Genomic DNA, 23,826 nt, shown 5'->3' with positions numbered 1-23,826 from the left:
TTTTAACATGACAGCATGCAGACAGAGAGGAAAACCAATCCCAGTGAAATAATGAAATGTGATGAGTCACTTTAGAGACAACGTCACAGCGTGCAGCGAGAGACATGGCGGAGCTTAAATACCAACGGTGAAGAGAAAAACAGTGAGTTAAAGAGCGAGTGTTAAATGGTAAGAGAGATGACTGAACATGTTAGTCACAGAAATCAAAAATGATTACGCTATGTTATGCAGCACGTTGAGTCGGTAAGTGGTGCAGTCGATCAAGATTTATCCAGATATTATTTTGACTAAATGTGTTTTATATATATATGTGTGATTTTAAATAAATGTTGGTTAATACACAGTGCAGTGGTCAACATAATCAAAATGTGAATCAGCCAATCGGAATGACATTCAGAACCACATCTTCATCAATTACACTTTGCTGTTCTCATTGTTTTGACACTCTAAATGGAGCTGGCTCTCTAATTCTGCGTCTGGATAAAGCTCTTTAACAGACTGCAATGAAGCCTGTCGGCAGATGGAGACAATGAGAGGAAGGAAACCGGAGATGGCAGCTTCTTGCCGAAAAGAAACACCACCAAGTGTGGAAGTTAGTCATACTCACACATAAAATGGGCACAGATCGTCCTCAGGTGCACAAGCAGATCTAGAATGTGAAGAGTTGGCTTTTATGCACCGGGGCTAACAAACCGTCAAGTTCAGTTCAGCAAGCAGAACTTGTGAAACAACACATCCCAATTTTCTTGTGGAAACAGCAACTCTTTTAATGCAAAATCTGACTTTTGCTGTGTGCATATTCAACTACAATATCATATGCTTTAATTACATCAACATGTATTGTTTGTAAGGCTTAGCAATTAAAGGGGACATAATCAGGTTCATACTTGTATTTTGGGTTTCTACTCGAACATGTTTACATGCTTTAATGTTCAACTGTTCATCTGAATATACCTGTATTCACCCTATGTCTGAAACACTTCGTGCCTGTCTCTTTAAGCCGCACTCCCAAATAAGCCCAGGCTGCCCTGAGTGGCTTGCAAACGTATTTCTCAAGCCGTTGGTGGAGATATTCTAATGAGCCTGCAATTAACATAGGAAGGGGAGCCAAAACATAATAGTTTGTTTGAATTATATGTTTTCTGATCGAGGCAGCCCACAATAAAACTGTTGGTTTTTGTCTTATTTCACAGTTTGTGGGTTGGTAGGCAATCCAGATGCCCAGATGTATGTGCACAAGCACTGAAAAGAAAGTATTTCATGTCCCCTTTTAAGCAATACTGATGTAATTGAGGTTGGACCTTGAGGTATACCTGTTTGGGAAAAATACTGGGCAGCTCTACCAGTTTCTAGAGTTATACCAACACTAAATATCTCACCAGCATTCATTTTTCAAAAGCAAAGACCAACTTCACAAGACCTTGCTCGTTCACAACCAACTAAATTATGTTTGCAATGCAGAAAATTGAAAACTCAGGCACTAAAAGTTGGCACAGACTGCTAAGTACGATTTGTTTTTTTCTTTCTCAGATTTCTAATTGCTAATACAAACTGGTACAACAATATTGTATCCCTGTAGCAAGGGTGTTAAACAACTGCATTGTGAAGAGGAATGCATTTTGCAGTGTACTGTGAATCAGAAAACAATGATGAAATCAGACCAGCAGAATTTAGGGGTCAGTGACAATCAAACTAAAAAGGTAATGGTCTTTAAATCACAGTTGTATCTACAATCATCTACTTCCTTTCAATAATACAGTATATGTGTAAACATGTGTGGCCACTGCTTTCTAATCATAGGCTCTTACCCCAGGTCTGGTCCAATGAGAGAGTGTCGTCTAAGCATGGCGCGAGCCTGAGCGTTGGTCATGCTGGCTGTGGGCTCTCCGTTGATTGCCAGGATGAGATCACCGACACCCAGGCGTCCGTCACGGCTAATGGACCCACCGTGGATTATACTGCGGATCAGCATTCCCAAACCGTCTTTCATGGCGCTCACGGTCATCCCTTTGAGGTATGTTATAAGAAACTGTTACACACTAATACATTTGAATTTGGATTATGATAAACAGTTTAAAGATTTAACATTGAAGGACAATCACTGATAAATGAGCTCTCTTAAAACCACAATGCCACCAATAGACATGTCAGGACTAACTGTTATTATAGATAAGAAGGTCCCCGTACTTAAAATGAATCTGATTCACAATATTGTTATCAATTCGGAAACATGAAAGCTTCCTCTTATCTCAGCAAATTATCCTAGAAACGGTCATATTATTCACAAATATGGGTTTCAATTTATTCTCAGTGGAGTGACTTCAGAGTGTGGCACTATAGTCTGAGACTAGTCTATCTCAAACCTTCTAACTCCCTTGCATGGTGTAAAGGGATTCCTTTGCAAATATCATAAGAAATAAGATCATGTGTTCTATTTAGGAGTGGAATTTGGTTCCACACAGTAAAAAGATTAGAAATACAAAACCCAAAAGTATTACGTGGACATTTTGAATTCAGTATGAAGTAGAAACCTTAATACTAAAAAAGCAAAATGAGGCACGTCTTTCAACGAGGCACTGAGAATTACAAACAGTGTCTTCATAACACCTTCATGTCGAAGCTAAAACTTAGTATTCTCTGAGCCGGTAGCAGCCCCGTGGGTAGGTTTTTGAAATGGAAATACACTGGATAGCAATGAAATTACCCTTTCAGGCTGAAAAAAAAAAATCGTTTTTGTCATTTTGCTTCAAATCTGGCATTTAGAAAAATATGACGCAAAAGTAAAGGCCAAATGCACCTTTCAAGACCAGCAACCTCATTTACACTTCTGTGAAGGATGAGGGGGGGAAATAAATAAAAGAACAAATCAAAAGAATGTGAAGAAATTAACACAAACCTAGGCTGGAGTTGCCCTTGACAACTGTGATCGTCCTTTCAAAATTGCTCCCCGAGGTCAGTGCTTCCTTGTCACCGGCTTCTGCTGATTCTTTCACACCGGTCTCCTCGCCCTTGAGGGTGATAATTCAACACGGTTATTCATAAAAGTAAATTAAAATGTTAGGCCGGATTCCAAACAAAGCAGAGGGGTCTCTAGAGCAAAAAGGTAGGTGGCAGCTGATTGGCTGTGGGAATGAGCTGCAAACAAACTTAGAAGTTAGCGTTTCTAATGTTTGAAAGGAGCCTCACGTCTGACTGGGAGAGAGAGGTTAGATGTTTCCTTCAGAAATATTTCAAAGATCAGGGATGATTATTAAGTCGTGTTTGGAATGCACCTCGACATATCTGTGATCACAGCATGCCGATCAATTATACTCATTCATCAGTCTAACAGGATACTCATTGCTCATCTTATTATTTCCTACAAGCTTATTATACATGAACTCCTCCAGATCTATAGTTTGTTATTAGACGATTATTTTACCTTCATCAAGAGCTTTATATCTCCGAAATCTTCAAAAGACATGGTTGGCTCCTGCTGATAGTGAAGAGACTCCACGGGTTCATCTGGGACAGGCGATCTTGTCCCTATTTCAGCAAACGGGCCGTATGAGTTTGAGCTCTCCGCTGGTTCTTCTTGGGTCGAGTGCTGTGCCAGGAACTGATCAGAACTGCTCAATATGGCATTAAAAGTCGGGGTATGACCTCTCAAGCTCGGCGGAGTGAAAGAGGCCGACTTCTCCGGGGAGAACGCTTGTGTGTCGTCCGGCGCTGCAAAGCAGGGACGCTCATCCAACAAGTCCAGGTGAGCTGTCAGCTAGGGTAAAACAAAGCATAGCAGCTGAATGAACGTTCCGCTGTGATAGATAGACAATTGCCCAACAGGGGGAATTCATCTTGCTCAGTCGCCATCCCGCCCTCCTTGTAATGAGCCATAGAAAAGTCATCAGTGGCCAATAGAGAGCAGCGGAAATTACTGGTGATCTTCAGCTTGCCGTGCACAAAATGTGGTTTTATTGTAACAGCATTTAAGACTATATTAGAACCAGATTGAGTAGTGATGAATCTCAGCCACCACTTCCCTTTGGGAGCCAGAAGAGAAGTATAAATCTTTAGAAAAAAAAAAGGTAAAATATGCAAATACGCAGTACAAGTGGGGCTTAATAAAGCAGACAGGAGAAAAGTAGAGTAGAACAAGAAATAGGATGATTCATTTTAATAAGGTAGTGCTATACATCTGGGGTGAACTGGTCTGTCACAACTAAAGGTATTCAGCTATTCCTGTACAGCAAGTACGAAAATAGTAAAGACATTTACAGGCAAGAGTTTTATTTGTATATGTATAAGTTAGGAATCACTGTATTATAGTATAGTGTCTATAGTATATGGTATGTCTATAGCAGTGGTGTATAGTAACAAAGTAGAAATACTTCGTTACTGTACTTAAGTCGTTTTTTTGGATATCTGTACTTTACTTTACTGTTTATATTTCTGTTGACTTTTACTTTTACTTCACTACATTTTGCAAAGAAAACTGATACTTTGACTCCGATACATTTCCCCTGAAACCTTCGTTACTCGCTACAAAATCAAATCTATCTTTAGAAACAAAATGAATCATGAGACCAGCGTCGGGGACTGTGGTGGAACAGAGACTGCAAGCAAGCAGGTTTGGTGAATCAGTGGTCCTAGCTTGCAGGTTAAATCATTGGTTAATCACGTTAATGCGCAAAACAAGCGCTCTCAAAGCCGCGGTGTTTAGATTCCCAGTGATGCCCAGGATGCTATATGCTATAGCTAGCGAGCGACTACACGAGTAGAATTCCACACAGGACGGGTGGGATGAGGAGAGGTGGATGGGTCCAACAAACACTGGTGTTTCCTCCAGGAGGCCGCAGTTTGTGCCGTGTGTGAAACGAGAAGCCAATGTTGATTTATTTGTGACGTGACTTCCGTACTTAAGCAACGCCACTTCCGTAGATATTTTAACGCAAACCACGATCTTTTCCTAAACCTAACTAAGTAGTTTCATCGCTTAAACATTAGTTGTTTCCTGTGAAGATGGACGTTTATTTTGAAAAGACAGTATGCATGTAACAAGCGAAAACAGACTCATGTTGCTGGACTTTTGCAGGAAAAGTGAGGAGTAACTTTTCGTAAGATATCAATAAAACGGGGATGAATTTATATCATTGTATAAAGAGAGTGACATGAGAAGATCAATCTCATGTCTGTAAGTTAAATCAGCTCTAATCACTCTTTTAAAGTGATTAGTGACTCGTCTAAAACATTTAAAAAAGGAATAACTTCAATAGAATCATTCTATACACTGTAGCTTCTTTACATTCTACATTCTATTAGAATGTAGAATGTAAACATTCTACATTCTACATTCTATTAGAATGTAGAATGTAAAGAAGCTACATTGTAGCTTCTTTACATTCTACATTCTAATAGAATGTAAAGAAGCTACATTGTATTAGAATTGTCTTTTGAAGATGAACAGGACATTTTTCAGTTTCAAGCAATGACTGGGTTGTTACTTTCGGTGCTGCTTTAGTATTGATCATGTTTTGATATTTGAGTCATTTTGTGGATGATCAGATGGAGTTATGATGGTAGCAGTCGCCCAATTGCAGATTCAGCTTGAGCAAAACCTTTGCCTATTGTGTTCAAATCAGGCCCGTAGGAGTTTACAAGGCAGGTGTCCTTTCTCTAAACACTGACCTGATGCATCAAGTGGATATTTTTTGCTGAACATAATATTATGCATTTGCCCTCTACATCCTCTAGTCGGAATGAGGATACTTATAAACGCACTGTTACAACTCCTTCATAGTGTCATATTGCTTTTCGGAGAATTATGATGATAAATTCATCGTAGATGCAAAAGTATACTTATGTACAATATATTATGTTGAACATTGTTGCTCCTGGATGGATCACAGCCAACCCAATTATTGTCAACACAGCTCCATGTCCTTGGTCATGGTGCCACAGCACTTAAAAGAATAAACTTCATAATTCTCAAAATTCTGACCCTTTGCTTTTTTATTAACAGCATTTACTTGTACTTTTACTTTCAATACTTAAGTACATTTAATATCAGAAAATTACTTTTGATACTTAAGTCCAATAAATATCAGATACTTTAAGACTTTTACTCAAGTAGTATTCTAATAGGTGACTTTTACTTTTACTGGAGTCATTTTCCAGTAAGGTATCTTTACTTTTACTCAAGTATGGCTTTTGGGTACTGTATACACCACTGGTCTATAGTATTTAAATGTGTAAATCCCATGACTATACTGTATGTACAAGTCAATTTATAGCATGCAGAGATATTTAACAGTTTCCTAAAACACTCCTTGAGCATCTCTAAAAATTAATTACACATGACATGAAGTCATTACCATAAAAACTATTCAAACATTAAACTTTCACTTTCACACTCAAGGCGTACCCAGATAAAGCTTAAGATGCCATTAAATCCATGACTTTTTTTCTAAATTTCTTTAAAAATTAAAATATTTCATAGTATGAAATTATATTATTGGTCTGGTTTGGTCTGGGAAATGTATCTAATTGGTTGTTTCAAAAGGGCACAGTCTTATAGGGAGAAATTACACTAGAGTGCCTTTTAGTAGACTTCAAATATATTTTTCTATGGTCTTGAACAGAACAACCAATGCACGAGCACATGGATGAGTCTCTTCAAAGTAGTTCCAAGTAGCAGAGCTGTAATCTATCGCCATCACTGGTTTAATGACAGTGTCTTGGACCCCGACTTGGTGGACTCACTCATTTGACCTTTAACAAACAGTTGACCTTTATACAGTAGGTGTGGACCTGAAAGAAGAAATCATTCACATTCCTCAGAAAATATCACCTTAGATACTGTCAAGCAAGTCTGAAAAAAAAAGCTGGTACCACCATTTGCTGTCACTGTCGTCCCTCTAAAATGTATCAACAGACTTGTTGCCTCTCTCTCTTGAGCTTTAGGCGAAGAAACGGTTCATCTTCACAAGAAGACTGAGCTGTCTGACCTCATACAAACATTTTAAACCGGTTTTGTGCAATCCCCCAGCACTATAAAATGCCCCACGTTGTCCTGGCCCATGTCGATTCCTCTATGCTGCCCCATATAACAACAAATAATGTTGTTTCTGCCTTACCAAAGAGAAAATGAACACTTCTCCTGACATTTTGACTCTCGCTAGCAAAACAAAAGAAAGAAAAATGACTACATGCTGTATTGTATAGCTATGGTGAAAAAGGGGCAATTACTGTTGCAGCACCATTTAATGAAATAAGAGGATGATTTCAAGCTGTGCTTTCGGTTTCAGTTGTGGATTTCCTGTGCTTGCTTACCTTGGGCGTGGATGAGTGCAGGTAATCCAGGTCTGCGCTGCAGCTGCTACCATGAAGAGCAATCATGGATGCCTGGAAAGTGTCGTCCTCTGTCCCAGAGTAAGTAAGATCTAACACCTTTTCGTCAGACAGGTCCGCTTCGCAGGTGTCAATCTGTGATAACGAATGGAAGTAGCGTAACCAACGGGGGACACTCGACGGGCCTTAAATATTGATCAATTTGGTGGACTATCTAAGCACAGACAACTTCTCCAGCTACAAAATACAACATATAGGTATCCCTTAATTAATCCCTTAATCTATTTGTCAGGATAATGCTTATATAAGACAACTCTATGCATGACTACAAAACAAACAGACCTCTCTTGGTAAAATTAGGCAGAAGCAAATATCACATGTTTTCCCAAAAGCTAACTAACCAATGCAGGCTCTGCTCGGTAAACGATGCCCTCAGTCAGTCCTTCTTCCTCTCCTTCTTCAACCCAAATATTTATGAAGTCAAATGAATGGATGGTGGATGATGAAGTAATTTCCTGCTCACCATATGGGTGTGGAGAGTGGGAATATCCACATATTCCCTAGGAAAGTGGAGAAATTCTTTCAGTGTCTCCAAGCTTCATTGTAATTAGATTTTTGATTTTATTTATTTTTGTGACCAAATCAAGTACAAATAAATTAGTATGAAATGAAAATGGTGTTAGATGTTAGAAGTTACTCAGATTTGAATACACTTATTCTGGAGTTTAATATTGATCTTGGTGCACAAGTGTTCAAACAGAGAAATAGCTCATAACGGCACATTCATGACTCTTTGAATTACTTCTTAAAATAAAGTGTGTTTTCTTTCGTGTTAGCTCCTGATATTGATTTTGTAAAGCATGCAGCCTGGGTAGATATAAGAAAACCAAGAATGCACACTGTCAGACTCAATTTTGAGAGGCAATACCCCCAATACACCCCTCAGAGGTACATTCCACGTCCTGCAGGAGAGTTGGATTATTCCACATATAGGCTTCCTACAGCTCTGTAATCCAGCTAACCTTGGCAGCCCAGATGTCTCACTGTGTAGACTCAATACAGGAGAAATGTAGCTCTAAAGCTGGAAAAATGCAGTTTTGCAGAGAGAAACATCCCGTACGAAGAGTACAGGGGGCCTGGAGCGATGAACCGACCGACCCAATATTTTGACAGGTGCCCGAGTGTGTTTAAGTGTACAAGAGGGTATGTGTTCTTGGAAAATTCAATAACATAATATATGAAACAAAGGGCGCAGAGCATTTCAGGCTGGTCGCCTCCTCTGAATGAGCAGCGGGTGGAATGCTACACCATGCAGCCAACCTCCACTCTTTTTTTCCTGGATGAAAAATGCATGCCCTCGTAAGCTGAACCCTCACAACTAGATCCTGAGTCACATGATATAGAGACAACCTGACTCACAACCTCGCATACACACAGTGAAGAATCCCCGACATGCTGAAAGATTTACCAAAACGACAAAAACGCAACATGTATAAAACTTGAAGTAACCCCAACAGATACATACAAATACAAAATACTATGTTTAATGCTTACAGGCAGTGGCTTGGCAACTCCTATCTGGACCTTGCCGAGGTTGGCTCCCTTCAGGGCCTGGACAGCGTCCTCCAGGTTGGCGTTCTCTAGGTTGGTGGCGTTAACATACATGAGTCGGTCTCCTGGCAACAGTCTGCCATCCTGTTCGGCCACACCGCTGGGAACCAGAGAGCGAATGACGATCACCGTCTTGGCGGGGTCCAGTGGGTCCTATGGCAAGTCCGGTCCGGTAAAATGAACAAGAAGGTAAACTATCACAGCCTTTATTACAGGGAATTAAATTTATTTGTTGAGTAATATAACTTCCACAAGGAATACAAAGGCCTAAATAAGTAAGGTTAGCGTGATACAGTATGTTCTTTCTGTGGAGATACTTGCATGACTGTCAGAAGAAGCATTTAAATGTGGATGAAAAAAAAAACAATACTCCAAGATATAAAAAATGTCATAAGAGTATGAATTTAAACGTTACGTAAACGTTACGTATCGCTTTCCTTGAGACGGAATTTACTGCTCCATATGTTTATGATGGAAATAAATACAACAGCATATATACATGTACAAATACTTTGTTGTAAAATAGTAACAAATACAACATCTATAAAAGTACCAATACGTTGGTGTTACAACTATAAATCCCAGGAAGATTTCCCACCTGGTAGTCCAGAATGCTGAATCCCAATCCCCCTTCTCCCTTTTCAAGCTCGATGTTCTGGATCTCCAATTCCCACATAGCCAAAGAAGATCCTATCGTCTCCGCTGTCACATTATCCCGTGCCGCTGCCGCTACATTCACCTCTGAGTCTTCAGCAACCAGTACGCTGCTCTGGTCTATTTGTTTCTGCAGAGCAAAATCCCAAAATCTCTATGTAACAGCATGCCTTCGTCACTTTAACTCCCAACCCCATAGACCGCTACCCTCTAGTTGTGTCTCTGGCTCAGGTTACTGGCAGCAGATAAAAGGGAAATATCTTTGGGATGCCAGGGCCTTAGTAGTACATTATCACAGATAAAGCTGGAAAGATGAAAACCCCGTCCCCAAAGGGAAGCCGCTTTTGATGTCTCATATCTCCAGCAAATGTTGCTGGCTACTGCTGCTGCTGCTGAGGTTTCACTAGAATTGGTCTTAATAAACTTTCAGCCTCCCCTGTGTATTGTTACGTCTTTATCCATCATCGTTGACAATGTGGAAAGCCAATGGAGCGATTGACACATCGGCTAAGCTAATAACAGTTGATGGGTTATAACGGAGGAGGACTGCAGGAGTATTGCTCCTCAATCATATTCCCTTGTTAATATGCAGAGGCGGGGAAACATTTTTCATGATTCACATGACTGCATTTCGAGAAGGATGCAGGGAGTTTCCGTACCTACTAATAAGCATCATCTGCTGCAATACCCCGCACGATTATAGCCATGAGCTCATTCAGTCACTTGCTCAACGTTTCTTTCTTAACATAACAATATTTGACACATTCTATGTCATGATGCGTTATGAAATTTCAAAAAATGTACATTTTAAAAAGTAATACATAGGAGTACATTTGCTGTAGTTCAGCAGTGCAAATGCAGTACCTTTAATTGTGATGTTGTTGACAAAGTCTCTGATTCTGGTTGGACAGCATCCATGTCAGTCTGCAGGTGAGGGGCGGGCCTACAGCATGTCATGTTTACGCAAAGTGGAAGCTCCTTCAAGATTCTGACTACTTCCTTGTGGGTTTCACCAATCAGGGATAAACCATTGACCTACAAAAGGAGAGGCTAATATTAGCTTCATTCAAAACTTGGTTCAGTAGCAATGGTTTTTAAAGCAGCGTTGATTGATTTTTTTAATTTTTCTTGTCAGCAAACCGTTGCCTGTTTACACATCCAGCAGGCACTGAGCAACATTGGCATTCATATGGAGGCATGTCTCTGGCCACCTTTTAGCTCAGGTATGTGTATTTGTATTATATCAAAGTAACGTATCAGTGTTAATGGCAAAAAATGGCAAATGCAATATGAAAAGGTCTACACTGTTGATAATGAAATGCTCTCTTTCATTTCGGGGCTGCACACCTCAAGCAGTTCATCTCCACTGAACAGCTTGCCACAGCGACCAACGGGTCCCTCAGGTAGAACAGAGCGGATGTAATGATGCCCACTGTTGGCTTCTAGACTGATGCCCAGCCCACTGTTCTCACTAAACTTCTCCACCTGTGCCACCTGTTAGGGAAACAAGAAGTCACATTTCAGCCAGCATATGAAACAAATTGTATTAATGACTCAATTCATTTTGTTTGTCGACTAAGGTCATCCTTCTTTTTAAGATGCCAGTTTTGAGCTGTTTACCATTATGAAGCAAATGCTCTGAAACCAAGTTCTGGCAAGTACATATCTGATGGATGAGAGAAAAGAATTCACTTTGAAAAATAAACTTACAACAACTTCATTACTTGGACCCAGAATTTCTTGCCACTTCTTCATGAGATCCTCCTCTTCAAAGGGTGTTAGCTCCATCCCTTGGATAACAAGACAAAAGTATGAATACACAAAACAACATCAAAGGCAAGTTTGCCATCAACGATTCGACAGCCAGCAAAGCGAAATACATTTCGAACTATTTGCAAAGTACTTATGTTGACTTCAAGATCAGACCTTCTGAAACAAAAACTTTTCATCTCGGGATTACCTCACCGTGTGTTTTGCTAGTCAGTGTGTTCCTGACGACCGTAACCCTTATCTGTCGGACGTGTGCCCAGTATCTCTGCTGGTGTACTTAAAGAGGAATCCCTGCCTCCGAGCCCCTACCATGTTTGTCTTCTGTAAGCTGATCCGCGGCTGGGCTGACATCAGATCCTTCACTCTTCGTCTGGGGCGGCTTTTCATCTGCGGTGACTGTAAAACACACAATGAATAGTGAGACAGACGGAAGTGGGCAAGCGACACAGACACATGACAGTAGAGACAGCCACTTGAAAAAAACATCTATTTTCCACTAACAGCATATTTCAAATACTGTCTTTATATTTGATACTACTTTATTCTTCCAAAATAGTTTGAGCATCTCCTACTCTTTTTATAATGACGATCACCCACCTAACTAATTTCCTTATTGGTCTGAAGAAGGGTTACGTGCTCTTGCTGATGTTATCCATAATGGCTGATTCTAAACGTTCCAGTACTTCAAACATCTGTTTAATGACCCTGGTACTTTTTTTTTTTACAACTTATTGCCACGGTTTATGTCTTTGGAGTTCCACAGGGCACCAAAGTGGTCGCCCATGAAATGACGACCCATGCGCCCGAGAAAGCCACGGTTTACACTGTTCATCGGCACCGTTTAAGTGCGAACATAAAAACTAATGCTAGCTCATGGTACGCAAGAAGGAGCTCAACAACCTTAACACTGACTTGACAACAATTTAAGTGTGTCATTAATTCATTTTGTTAATCCCAACCATTAAATGACCCGTTCCAACTTTCATCAAACTTGTGATACCATGCCCAGTAAATTAGCTCAAATATGTTCTTACTCACCAAACTATTCTGTGTTTATAACAAGGGAGCTCCAGGGACATAACATCATATATGCTACTGATGTAGTCCTTTTTATTATCTGTAATACTCAAAAGTGCTGGTTTCACAGCAGCCAAGACAATCCTGACCCTCTCGGTCTTGTCGGCTTCTGGCTGCTAGTTTTTCTGCAGGTTTTTTGGGCTAGAACTTCCTGTTGCCAGATCGAATCACTTTCACGCTCCATCTATCACTATTGGCACAACTCATGCAAGTTGCTTTTCCTGCTTCTGTAGTGGCCTGGAGGTCCTGTCAGGACTGGGGACGAGAATCTTTCTGTTTACTCTCTTGTCTGTCTTGTTTAATGGAAACATCGTAAATAATGCGAGGGGGAAAAAAAAGCCATTTTAAAAAGAAGTACATGATAGATACCAGCACACACATGCAGACCTCAGTTGTAACTCAATTGTCAATGTCTTAGCTGTGTGGATACCCTGTCAAACGTTGGGCATCACATGCTGATTTATTATTGGATATAGTTCAGGGTCGAAACAACATGATGGAAAGCTTTGGGTTCTTTCTTTAGAAATGTGGTTGTTGGGTCAGTTCAGCCTGTGCAGTATAACAACGAATGAGACGGGTAGGATCTGACAGGAATTGTTTGATTATGTGTTTACATGTCTGAGAGAATAGTTTTGTCCTCTTAGCCTTTGTCAGTGATAATTACTAATGAGTGCATTTCACTTTCTTAGGAAGGGAAGATGGCCAATGATGTGGGCATACTCATTACATTGCTATTATTAAGAGGAGTCCTCTAACAGGCAAAACGTAATCGGGTTTTTTTCAGTATTAAGATCGGTGTCAAATATTCAATCAAAAATATTAACAAATATATACGTCTGTCAAAAAATAAAGACACCTGCTGCATATTCAGTAGAAGGCCACTTTTCTCATTCTCTAATAAATCACAATGTTGACATCAATTTGGACTCCCTTTCAGTGCAACTCAAGTCAGTGTTTTTATATGCAGCAGGAAAATATTCTGTTTCTGTATTTTAACTATATTGATAAAAGTGACGGAAATTTCCATTTGGAGTCACTCGTTACTGCATCATAAAACCTCCTGTCTGAGACACATTTGCATATCAAATGACAACTTCTTTTTGACAGGGTGATGAGCAACAGGGAATGGGTTTTTCGTCTGTCCTCATTAAATTTCTCTCACTTCATCCTTCCTACCTTGAGCAGCCTCCTCGGCCTTGTTCTTCTCCAGCTCCAGCTCCATCATGACGACAGTGGTGGTGGAAGGGGGCAGGACGGTGACAACGGGGGCCACATTAGGGGGGATCTCCTCAGGCCTGAAGCCCCGCTGGATCAGCTTAAGGTGGACTGTCTGGCCTGTGTGTCTGAGCACTTCCACTGCCTGCTGATTGGTGTATCCCTGGATGTTTACGCAATCCACCTGCAGAGGGCGATCATTTGTGAGCCCATGGATTAAACAAGGGCCTGAACAGCTTGTGCTGACATTGTGAGTGTGAATCGACATTTATATTCTTGTTTGATAGAAGTGGAAGAGTAGAAACCGAGTGCACACATGAGGCGCACATGAACACCAATACACCACTGCAGACAAGAGTTTGTGAGAACTTTAGAAAACAAAGGGCAACGTCAACTCGTGTTTCAAATGATGCAAGAAATTACACTTCGTTGTTAATGTCCTGAAGTAATGAAATGAAAAAACTGAATTGCTCAGTGTGCTAATTCAAGTCTTATATTCAGTCACGGGGGGAAAAAAAACACTTTTATGAATCAGTTAATTGTGAATTAGTCATTATGCATCTCAGAATTTCCCTCCATTGATTAAATGTGATTACTATAATAGATTATATTAAACATTCACTGCATTTGTTGCCTCATGCCACTGAAGACAGAGAAAATACTAATAGCTGCAAAGAGCATAATTGATACTTACAGCTATTATCTGGTCTCCAACATGAATACGGCCATCTTGATCTACGGCACTGTCTTTTGTTATGCTCTTAACAAAAATGCCAGAGGGCTCTGAGGAGTCAGACCAAGAACAGAAAAATTTAAGAGATGGAAGAACATAACCATGAATCATGACATTAGGAGCCGAGGAGAAAAAGCAAACAGATGTTTCATTTGATGTTCAAAGTCAGGGTTAGTGAGCATGTTTAAATATCACAGTACACAACTCGTAAAAAATGACGTGATGAACCCAGTGCACTTGAGCTAACCTTGAAAAACATAGACTTTTAATAATGCAAGGCCATTCAATAGTCAATTCAATAAATATCACAGCTTTAATAACAGGCTGTCTGTGGTCCCATTGTATTGTAGCTTATTGCTACATTTTATAAAAGTGAAAATATGAAGTCTGCGATTCACTCAAAAACAATCAGCTGTTAAAAAAATGCTGAAACACTCTGTAGACCTGGATGTTAATACCGGGTTCATCACAACCAGCAACCGCTTTCATATTCCACGCTTGATCCAGTGATTATAGGCGAGAATGAATTCATCATTGCAACTTATACGAGTATTTAGTGAAGCGCGGAGGCAATTAAACTCCAATATGACACTTTAATTGAAAGGGTCATCTACTCTGAAAAGGGAAGGCTGCCATTTCTCACCTGCATTTTTATCTCCAACATAGCCAGCAATAGTGATCCCCAGTCCCTGGGTGTTCTTGGTAAGGCTCACATCAAATGCTTCGTCCTCCTCTTCCTCGTAGCCCTGTGAAAAAGATGAATGGTAAGGGACAGGTCAACATCCACTGATAACAAGATGAAAGTAAAGGATGATACATTTGACAACAGTAGAAAAGCAAATCATGGCATCTGACTGCACCACATGGGCAGCAAAATACCTTTTTTTCAGCGCTCTGAACCTGTTCACAGCTAATATGTGCAATACAAAGGGTATGATGTCAGTCCTATAGTGAGTCACTACATTTTATTCATGTTTAAATAGGGTTGAGCACTGAGTAGCCATGAAATCGCTGCTTTTGAAACATCTGCTCTGCGGTGTGTGAGTCACAGGCAACCTGCTATTTCTTCAATTCCATTCATTCAGGGCCGTCGAGGTCAGAGAGGATAGAACTGGAGATGACAGACCTGAACTTGAGCTCTGAATCGTCATCTTGACTATTTGTTACAGAGCAACTGCTTTCTGACCACTTACTATACTGATACTCCAAATATTTCAACCAATTTCAATGTGACACATTTTCCACATTGTAAGAATTTGAATCAATTTTCTGCCGTCTTTTTGGTTCTTACCTGTTCATTGACAGTGGGGAGCACCACGGGCATGACAGCAGAGAGGGAGGGGTTCTCATCCACAGGACCCCTGGTAACCACCAGCTTCACCCTGTCACCACACTGCCTGAGGACCTGGGCCACCTGCTCGCTGCCCATGCCGTACAGGTCAGTGTCTCCGATCCTCAGGATGTGGTCCCCACTGCGCAGGCGGCCATCCTGCGGTAGAAAAAAAGTATGTTTTCTGACTTAGTCTGTGTAGCTTCAATAGAACCCATAATGACACTATCGCTACCAAACAAAAGACAAGAGTGACAGTTAATTATGTGCTTGCTTGCAATTCTCATTATACCTAACTGACAAGAGCCATCTCTCTGGAACATTGAAAGTGTCATAAAATACAAAAAAAAAAGCCATTTTATGGCAAACACTGTATAAACAACTATTAACAAGGCTCAACACTCTGAAAGCAAATTCCCAAAGAAAGTAGGGAGGCATTAATGCAATCACCTGATCAGCTATGCCTCCAGGAAGGATGGTTTTGACAATAACCCCAGTGGTCTTTCCTCCCACAATACCGAAGCCAAGTCCAGTGCCATCGTTAACCAGCTCAATCGTTTCCAAGTGCTGCCACTAGGCGTAGCAAAAGACAAGAATCAATAAAGCGAAAGAATTCTGTTTGCGCAATTTTTGTTTTCAATATTTGCAAGTTGGGGGCGTGCAAATGCAAGTTTTTATTCATGACATTCGTGTGAGAGTGTATCTTTACCGCACTGGAGCTGGCTGACAGCGTACTGGCAGCCGAGGGCGTGCGGGACACCGCAGGACTGACCAGCTGAGGTATTGGTCCTCTAGCCACAGCGAGCTGCACCCTCTCTGGCGCACTCTGCAGGATTCCTATAGCCTGCTGGTGGGTCACTCTCTGGTCCAGGAGCTGGCCGTTGATGGCTAGGATCTGGTCAGCTTCTTTGAGCTTCCCATCACTGTGGGGGGGAAAGTAGCATGGAGTGTCGCAGTGAGGGAGAGAGAGGGGTATGGTACGCTAAATGGTGTCAAAGCCTCTGATATCTAATTATTTCATATTATGTTCTTATTTGAGTAACATTAATGTAATGAAAGGTTTGAATTTGAAGAAAACATCTCAAAGTCACAGACTTCGCAAAAAATAATTTAAAAAAAGTTGTAAAAACTTCATTTTCATTTCTAGTAAAATAGGCCATTTTGAAATATTCCAGAACATCTGTATAAGTCCCCGACTGTCTGAAATTAACTTCTCAAATCTTTAATTCTTCAACAAATGGCCAAAATGTTGAAACATTTTCTGGAATGTTGACTTCGTCAGGATACGATTTTAATCTTTGAAGAATGGAATGTTGGGTCTCACATACCAGTCAGCCACACTTCCTGGTTGAATTTCCTGGATGAAGATGCCGAGCTCTCCTCGGTTCTCGCTCTTTAGGCCCACCACGCTGAAGCCGAGACCTCCTGATTCTGGCTTTTGTAGGTCCACTTGAGTCACGCAGCGCCCCTGGGTCGTACACACACACACACACACATATATATATACACATACAGTATCCATACAATTTGGCTCTGTGCTGATTCACTGAAGCATCAAAGCTGCAGGCTGCCTTTAGAAGTCTATTTGAAGTGCCTCAAGAGAAAAGAACGCAGTGTGCAGCCTGTACTTCTCCTCTTTCACTGTCTTCGGATATTTGGTTTGAGTGAAGAAAGACCTAATCAAGAAAATCTACCTGCTTAGAGATGAGGTGCTGACTTTTGTGTGTGTGTTAAAATGAACTGCACAATGATTGCTTTGGCTTTACAGTCGTCCATACCTGCGCCATGGCGTTAACAAGCTGTTCAAATTCGTCACATGAGGTCTTGCCATTGATGAGTGTAGAAGCTGATACGTCTGAGATGGCAACATGGCCGCCATTGGGTTTGACTGCTGCATCGTGATCGCTGAGGTCACTCCCACTCGATACTGGGACACTCTCCTGGAAAAAGTAAACACGGAGTGTGTCACGTTGGAAATTGCAGGTGTGTCACTGACTTATTATTCTAATATGCATTTTCAACTAAATAACTAAATATAAATGTGATGTTGTCGGTTGAATTTCAGCAAAAATGCACCTGCAGAGAGCAGCAATTACTGGCGATAATCCAGCCAAAGACAGTTAAAAGCCCACCAAAAATCATCATGATTTATTCCTCCTGTGGACGTAAGCATTCAGCAAGTTTAATTTGAGACACCAAAACGCTGAAGTCCGGGTGTCTAAACCACTGGGATGACGGATAGTTTGTTATCCCACAATGATTAGCTGGATCTATGGCAGCCTAATCCTTCAGGGTATAATGGCTCTTAGCTGATGTTCCAACAATCACTAGTAGGCTCCAAATACAATATTTCTATGATGGTGGGGGGGAAAGCATCACTGGCCATCTGGATGCCTTACCAGGCTTTGCTTTTAATTACTGCAATGACTTTACTTGTGTGACAGATGAATTACATGAACGAGACAACTACATAAAACCGGGTTTTTTCAATTTCATTAGCCAAAGGGCATAATGTTTATGGCCATCTGAACTGGATTTAAAAGGACGGATATAGCACACAGCGATCATTTCATAAACACTCCATTTGGCATATGGCATCGCCGAGCTAAAGCTGTCCTTGTGAACTGCCGCATTTGCCTTTTGGGAAGTTGACTGCACAAGTTTCAGCTTCGGGAGCATGTACTGTAAATTATGCCTCCTTTAAATACAGTCCCTGCAGTCCCTGTCCTGTCCAAACTGCATTGGACAGGACACATTAGTGCTGCGACTGCAAACACAACCCTATGGGTCGAGCTAACGCAGCATAGCATGCTGCTAAGTTGCTGTCCTCATGCACGAGCTTTGTTAGCTGGGGCCTGGCTAAGAGGATTAAAGTTCCAGTTTGGTTCTTGCACATTTAAGAAATTGTTTCTGCCCCACTTCATACAGTGGCCTCTTTCTCATTGGAGAGCGGGGCCTGGTCGCCATAGCGACATGGGCTGTGCAAGGCCTAACTAGCAGAGCCAGAAGACAGACAGAGTGTGTGTGTGTGGCTCTTGTCTCACAACAAAACACACCCTCTCTCCAAATTGGTTCTGCTTAAGGGGGACAAACAAGTGCAGTTGGGTTTGGAAGCTCTATAAAAACATAATGCTGGCTTGTTGCAGATTCTGAGATGTGTCTCTTTATCGTTTTTAAACAACATGGAATCGGTCCATTCCAAAATCTGAAGGGAATTTGTGATGAATGGCTGCTTGATAAATGTTGCTTAGTGAAACAAACGCATGCATCAGCAAACACAGACTCACACACACGCGCACATACAGTAGGCGGAATGTACCTCTTTTGAAATAAGCTGAATCACCAGCACACAAAAATGCCAGCACGGCCTTTATAATCTAAATTCCACAAGGGGTAAAAAAGCTCGAGCATCCCTGCCTCCCACTGCATAGCTGAAATATTTTCGTCTGTATTTCTGAAACGCTTACCCTGGCCCCTTTCCACTGTGACTTAAGAGCTCTTTCCCTCCACTCAAATGTTCTATTCTCCATGGAGAGAATCAGCTTGAAAAAGAGTTCCTGACTTAGACCAAGTATCTCTGCTCGTGCACCCATATTATTTCTGGCTCGTGTGAACCCTGACAGCAATTTGGCCACAGCAGCAACACTATTGGGGATGGGGGATTTAAGGGGGTGGGGGGTGAGCCAAAAACAGAATCAGTGAGGTCACCCAGGGAACGGGAAGAGATAAAGGCACTGGCAATTGTGGAGGGCATTGAAAATATTATGTATAATACAGGTAATGCAACGGTTTAAGTTTGTTTACATTGTATGCAAGACTCCAGCACTTGTCGACACCAACACAAGAGCTATGCCTGTCACTTTATATTACCCCTGCCTCAGCCCCAGCTCATCCAACATCATGATAATAAAAAATAGACGGACAAGCTCTTATTCATCATTAAACATGACCACTTCTGTTTATATTACTTCTGTGCTAGCAAAGTATGATGCTGCCATCTGGCATTTTGGCCATTTGTACTCATATACTGACGACGCAGAACTCTAAATGACCATAACCTTCCACGGGGCCTTGGAACCCTGGGAACCCGGCATCACTCATTTGTATGCAGCATTGTCATTCTAATTGAACATGTTCACAGTCTCAAAGGCCCGGTGAGGCTTAAAACAATGAATACTGCATTGTTTGTTAAAACTTGTAATAGATTAAATAGTCCTGTAGTCGTGCTTATTGGATTATTATGAATACCTGGACAAAAAGTGCATACCATGACATCATTTTCAGTTTACCTGGTCTCTGAGATGCTGGACAGACTTCTGCAAGGCCAGGATCTGGTGGAAGAGGGGGCTCTGGAGCACTGATTTGAGCAGGCTGAGCTTCTCCTCGGTGGGCACCTCCCCCCGCTCCTTCAGTTTGGCCTGGAGACGCTCCACCGCCTGCAAGGCACGCTGTGTATCTGCAAGCCATCGCATATTTCAGTGACAGCACCGGCCGGATCGAAGGAGTGGACGCGGGGAGAAGCAGGCGTGGTGGAGATAGAGGTGGAGAGAGGTGATGAGGACAGAGGCTTTTTCAGTTCATGGGCAGAGATAGTGAGACCGGGAGGGGTGTTTGGACATAGGCACATGTATTCATTTAAATTTAATTTATTTTGAATAAGATATACCATATTCCATTTTAACATATGTCTTTATGTTTACAATGACATGTAAATAAGGTGGAAGGAGGAAATCGCATCGCATCACGTATGTCTTCAGCATAGAAATGTTTCCTTTTTTTTTGCCTTGAGGGTCAATGGTGGGTTTCACGGGAGCATTGAATGGGTATCGGCAGTAAAAGAAAAAAGAACCAGACCCCTCCACCGATTGCTTGCTGGACCCAGCATAAGCCCCACAATGGAGCAACTCCAGAGTGGCTTGTTAGTGTGGACGGGCCAGCCCAACGTCATCTGGAGAAAAATAAAGCAATTTCCGAAGCTCACCAACGGTGACTAACACCTAATAGGGCGTGCACAAGGTCCGAAGCACTTTTTGCACTTAGAAGCTTTGTTGTTCGAACAAAGGACGTAAACAAGCCAATAACACTGGGGTCTCAGCGAGTTGTTTTTTTTCTTCTGCTCGCCACTTGTCCTGTATCATTTTCATTGCCCCCACCTCAGTTAGCATAATGAAGAGCCGCCCCCCCCCCCCCCCGAGCATGCCATGTATGTGTGTGTCCATCTGTTTGCATTTGCGTGCGTTCCAAAAGACAGGGTGGTCCTGGAGCAGAGCATAAGTCCTAGTTGGAGTCATTGAAAAAGTATCACATTTCATATTGAATTCTGTACTTTCAAATACACTTTATTTTTAGTATGAGGTAAAACTTCAATAGAAATAATTTTAAACTGAGATTAAATTTTTTTAAATGCCTTTGAGGTCCTATCCTTGGTCATATTGTCCACCTATGTAACAATATATGCAAACACTGTTTCTTTCAAAAACTCTATTTCTTTATATTTTTAATTCAATCACCTTTTCTTCCTGTAAAACAAAAATATGACGTGTGCTTATGTAAGCTAGTACCTCCAATTTCAACCAATAATATCATGACTTCCCTCCATTGATCAATTTGTAACTGTTTAGCGGAAAGGGAGGTGTGTGTGGAGCAAGGGCTGGGCGATATGGCCAAAACCCTCCATCACCATAGTAAGTCATTTCATAACGGTATCTGTCACGATATAGCATGTTTTCAGGTAAAGCCTATTTTGTAATGCTTGACAAATGAAAACTACTGATTATGTTCTCATTTAATTAACAATTTAATGAACATAACTGTTTTGAGTGAAATTATAGAGAAAGAAATAATATTTCCAGCTCTACACTGAGTGTTTATATGCATGCAGACAAATACATAGTAATCAGATTAAGGAAACAAGTGTATTGAAGTGAGTTTTATCTGATTTTCTGAGAAATTTGAGTTAGTACGTGCTTATTATTATCACTTTAGATGACATAATTCACAATATCTTGATAAAGGATTTCATCACAATACAATTCCATTGAAAGTTGATCATTATCATATTGAATTATTGCTATGTGACGCCACAGTCATCTGTACTCTTGGTTGGACATACAGTAAGTATATGGTCAACATGCCAGTCTTGAGAGTGAACACTGATTGTAGCTTTAAACAAAAGAAGCTGGCAAGCACCAATTTAGCTCCATGTTTGACAGTTGGGACACATACATCTCTATGGGGACAAACAAACAATCAAGTATATGGCAACATAATCCGATATGGCAGCATTGGCGGTCCCCCACGCCTTGAACTGAATCCAGTGCCTCTTAACTCTGGTTGAGAGAAACTCACAGCAGAAGCCAAAACACGGATGCTGAGCCAACAAAGATGGACACCCGATTGACAAAACTAAACCCTTCTCCAAGAAAAACACTTATCTAAGAAATTAAGATTCAAATATATAAAAGGCACAGTTAGTGTGTGGAGGCAATATTTCATGTTTGTCGAGTTTATTATGGTTGCGATGAATCTTAAATAAGTTGAGTATTTGGTATAAAAAAGTGATTACTTACCCATTGTTTCTATCATATTTTGAACTCCAGTTGAATGCGGTTTCTCCCCATCAACAGCAATTTCAAACGTACCCCTTTTTCAAGGCCTGCAAAGAACAACACATTGTTTTAGGTCTTTTTCTTTCAGCTAGGATGGATAATGTACTTTAGAAACCTTTTTTGGGATATTTGTTGGAATTCTTATTATAGACCGACAGTAATCAATGCATTCAAAGCTCTAACATATAATGTAATAAGCCCATAAATGTGTGCTTACTCTTGCTGGTTTCGCCAATGTTGCCAACACCAGCTTTAACAACCAGACAACTGAATAGCAAGCCATAAATTCCTTTTTTGTATACTTCCACAACACACTTGATCCAAACAGGAAGTAAGAGCTGGAGAGCTCATTCTCCTCTGAACCAGCCTCTTGGAAACCTCTCTACTCGAAAAAGTCGACATGAAAGAGAAAATGGATTTATTTCCATTCCATCAGGGCCATATTTATCTCTTAAAAATGCTTCATCATAACATCACAGAGTAACCATTGTGCTGAAGAACTGTAGGCTATTTACTCAGTCCACAGCGCAATGGTGTAGCCTGTCTGTTTAAGCACACATCTACTGTAGGTTGTTCGTGTCCGTATATTTGACTAATGCTCTTATTGATGGATCATCAATTTGTAATTTACATTCATTCAGTGCACTTTGGCAGTAGTGGTATGCACGACATGTCTGCTGCCAGTCAGCAGTCTTTTAAGACCCTACTTGCGTGATAGCAGTGCAGCAACAATAATTTTTTTTTATCATATATTAATCTGCGGATTATTTTCTCAATTAATCAACTAATTGTGTTATCTACCAAATGTCAGAAAATAGTAAAAAATGCCCATAAGAATTCCCCACAGACCACGGTGACCATGACGTCACCCATTGGTTGGTGGAGCACAGTTTTGATTTATATGATGTAATAAATCAAGTGAGAAGTAGGGTCATTTTATCGTAGACTTCTACAGAGTCAGACTTCTTTTTGCAAGTCCAGAGATTTTTTTTCTTCTTACAATCAAAGTTTATATGGACTTTTATCTTTTGTACTATTTGGCTCAAAATATATATAAGATATATTGAAGGTCCTCATTCTTTCATGACCCACCGTAACGTCATACATCTGATTTATATACTGTGCGACAGTTCAGTAGACTATACACGTAAACATGTTGCCATTTAATTACTTGTGGTGCACGTATTTGTCACATGCTTGAATCAGAGAAGAATCAGTGAAGCATCACACCTTTGAAGACAAATGATAACGTATGAAGGTGTTTTTGTCATGGCCATCAACTCCCATCTTAGGAACGTCACACTCGACTAGTAGTGGCTTTGTTACAAGCATGACATGACTCTGGGAGACATTACACGATTAAAGGAGATTGGTAAGACAATTAAAAGCCATATATAGAATAGCTACAGTACATGTGGCAACAGGATCACCACAGCACTGGTTTGTTTATGTTGTAAGCGTGGTATGTGGCCGCTGTGTATGTTATTTATCCAACAACTATG

At 40.8% G+C, this 23,826-nt stretch overlaps 1 protein-coding gene across 2 annotated transcripts in view; it reads right to left on the bottom strand.

Annotated features, from left to right (window-relative positions):
• mpdz (multiple PDZ domain crumbs cell polarity complex component) overlaps positions 1 to 23,826 on the bottom strand; it is a 45,332-nt gene that overhangs the window by 20,068 nt on the left and 1,438 nt on the right. Inside the window, exons 2-23 of one of the 2 annotated variants that reach the window (XM_076112429.1) lie at positions 22,286 to 22,371; positions 20,006 to 20,172; positions 17,495 to 17,656; positions 17,045 to 17,184; positions 16,426 to 16,639; positions 16,167 to 16,289; positions 15,678 to 15,875; positions 15,030 to 15,132; positions 14,348 to 14,436; positions 13,615 to 13,837; positions 11,671 to 11,757; positions 11,302 to 11,381; positions 10,939 to 11,085; positions 10,456 to 10,626; positions 9,536 to 9,721; positions 8,881 to 9,090; positions 7,728 to 7,886; positions 7,309 to 7,461; positions 3,422 to 3,754; positions 2,897 to 3,008; positions 1,809 to 2,007; positions 608 to 649 (exon numbers count right to left, since the gene is read on the bottom strand). In XM_076112429.1, the coding sequence (XP_075968544.1) occupies positions 608 to 649; positions 1,809 to 2,007; positions 2,897 to 3,008; positions 3,422 to 3,754; positions 7,309 to 7,461; positions 7,728 to 7,886; positions 8,881 to 9,090; positions 9,536 to 9,721; positions 10,456 to 10,626; positions 10,939 to 11,085; positions 11,302 to 11,381; positions 11,671 to 11,757; positions 13,615 to 13,837; positions 14,348 to 14,436; positions 15,030 to 15,132; positions 15,678 to 15,875; positions 16,167 to 16,289; positions 16,426 to 16,639; positions 17,045 to 17,184; positions 17,495 to 17,656; positions 20,006 to 20,172; positions 22,286 to 22,301 (3,314 nt within the window). In that variant the 5' untranslated portion in view covers positions 22,302 to 22,371. The remainder of the gene's footprint in view (positions 1 to 607; positions 650 to 1,808; positions 2,008 to 2,896; positions 3,009 to 3,421; positions 3,755 to 7,308; positions 7,462 to 7,727; positions 7,887 to 8,880; positions 9,091 to 9,535; positions 9,722 to 10,455; positions 10,627 to 10,938; positions 11,086 to 11,301; positions 11,382 to 11,670; positions 11,758 to 13,614; positions 13,838 to 14,347; positions 14,437 to 15,029; positions 15,133 to 15,677; positions 15,876 to 16,166; positions 16,290 to 16,425; positions 16,640 to 17,044; positions 17,185 to 17,494; positions 17,657 to 20,005; positions 20,173 to 22,285; positions 22,372 to 23,826) is intronic. The other variant, XM_076112430.1, reaches the window with a different exon arrangement.

Source organism: Anarhichas minor, unplaced genomic scaffold (genome assembly GCF_050575085.1).
Source record: "Anarhichas minor isolate MPS153535 unplaced genomic scaffold, ASM5057508v1 ptg000049l, whole genome shotgun sequence".
Lineage (NCBI taxonomy): Eukaryota > Metazoa > Chordata > Actinopteri > Perciformes > Anarhichadidae > Anarhichas > Anarhichas minor.
The sequence above is the reverse complement of the archived record's forward strand: the minus strand, read 5'-3'. Positions and strand labels throughout refer to the sequence as shown.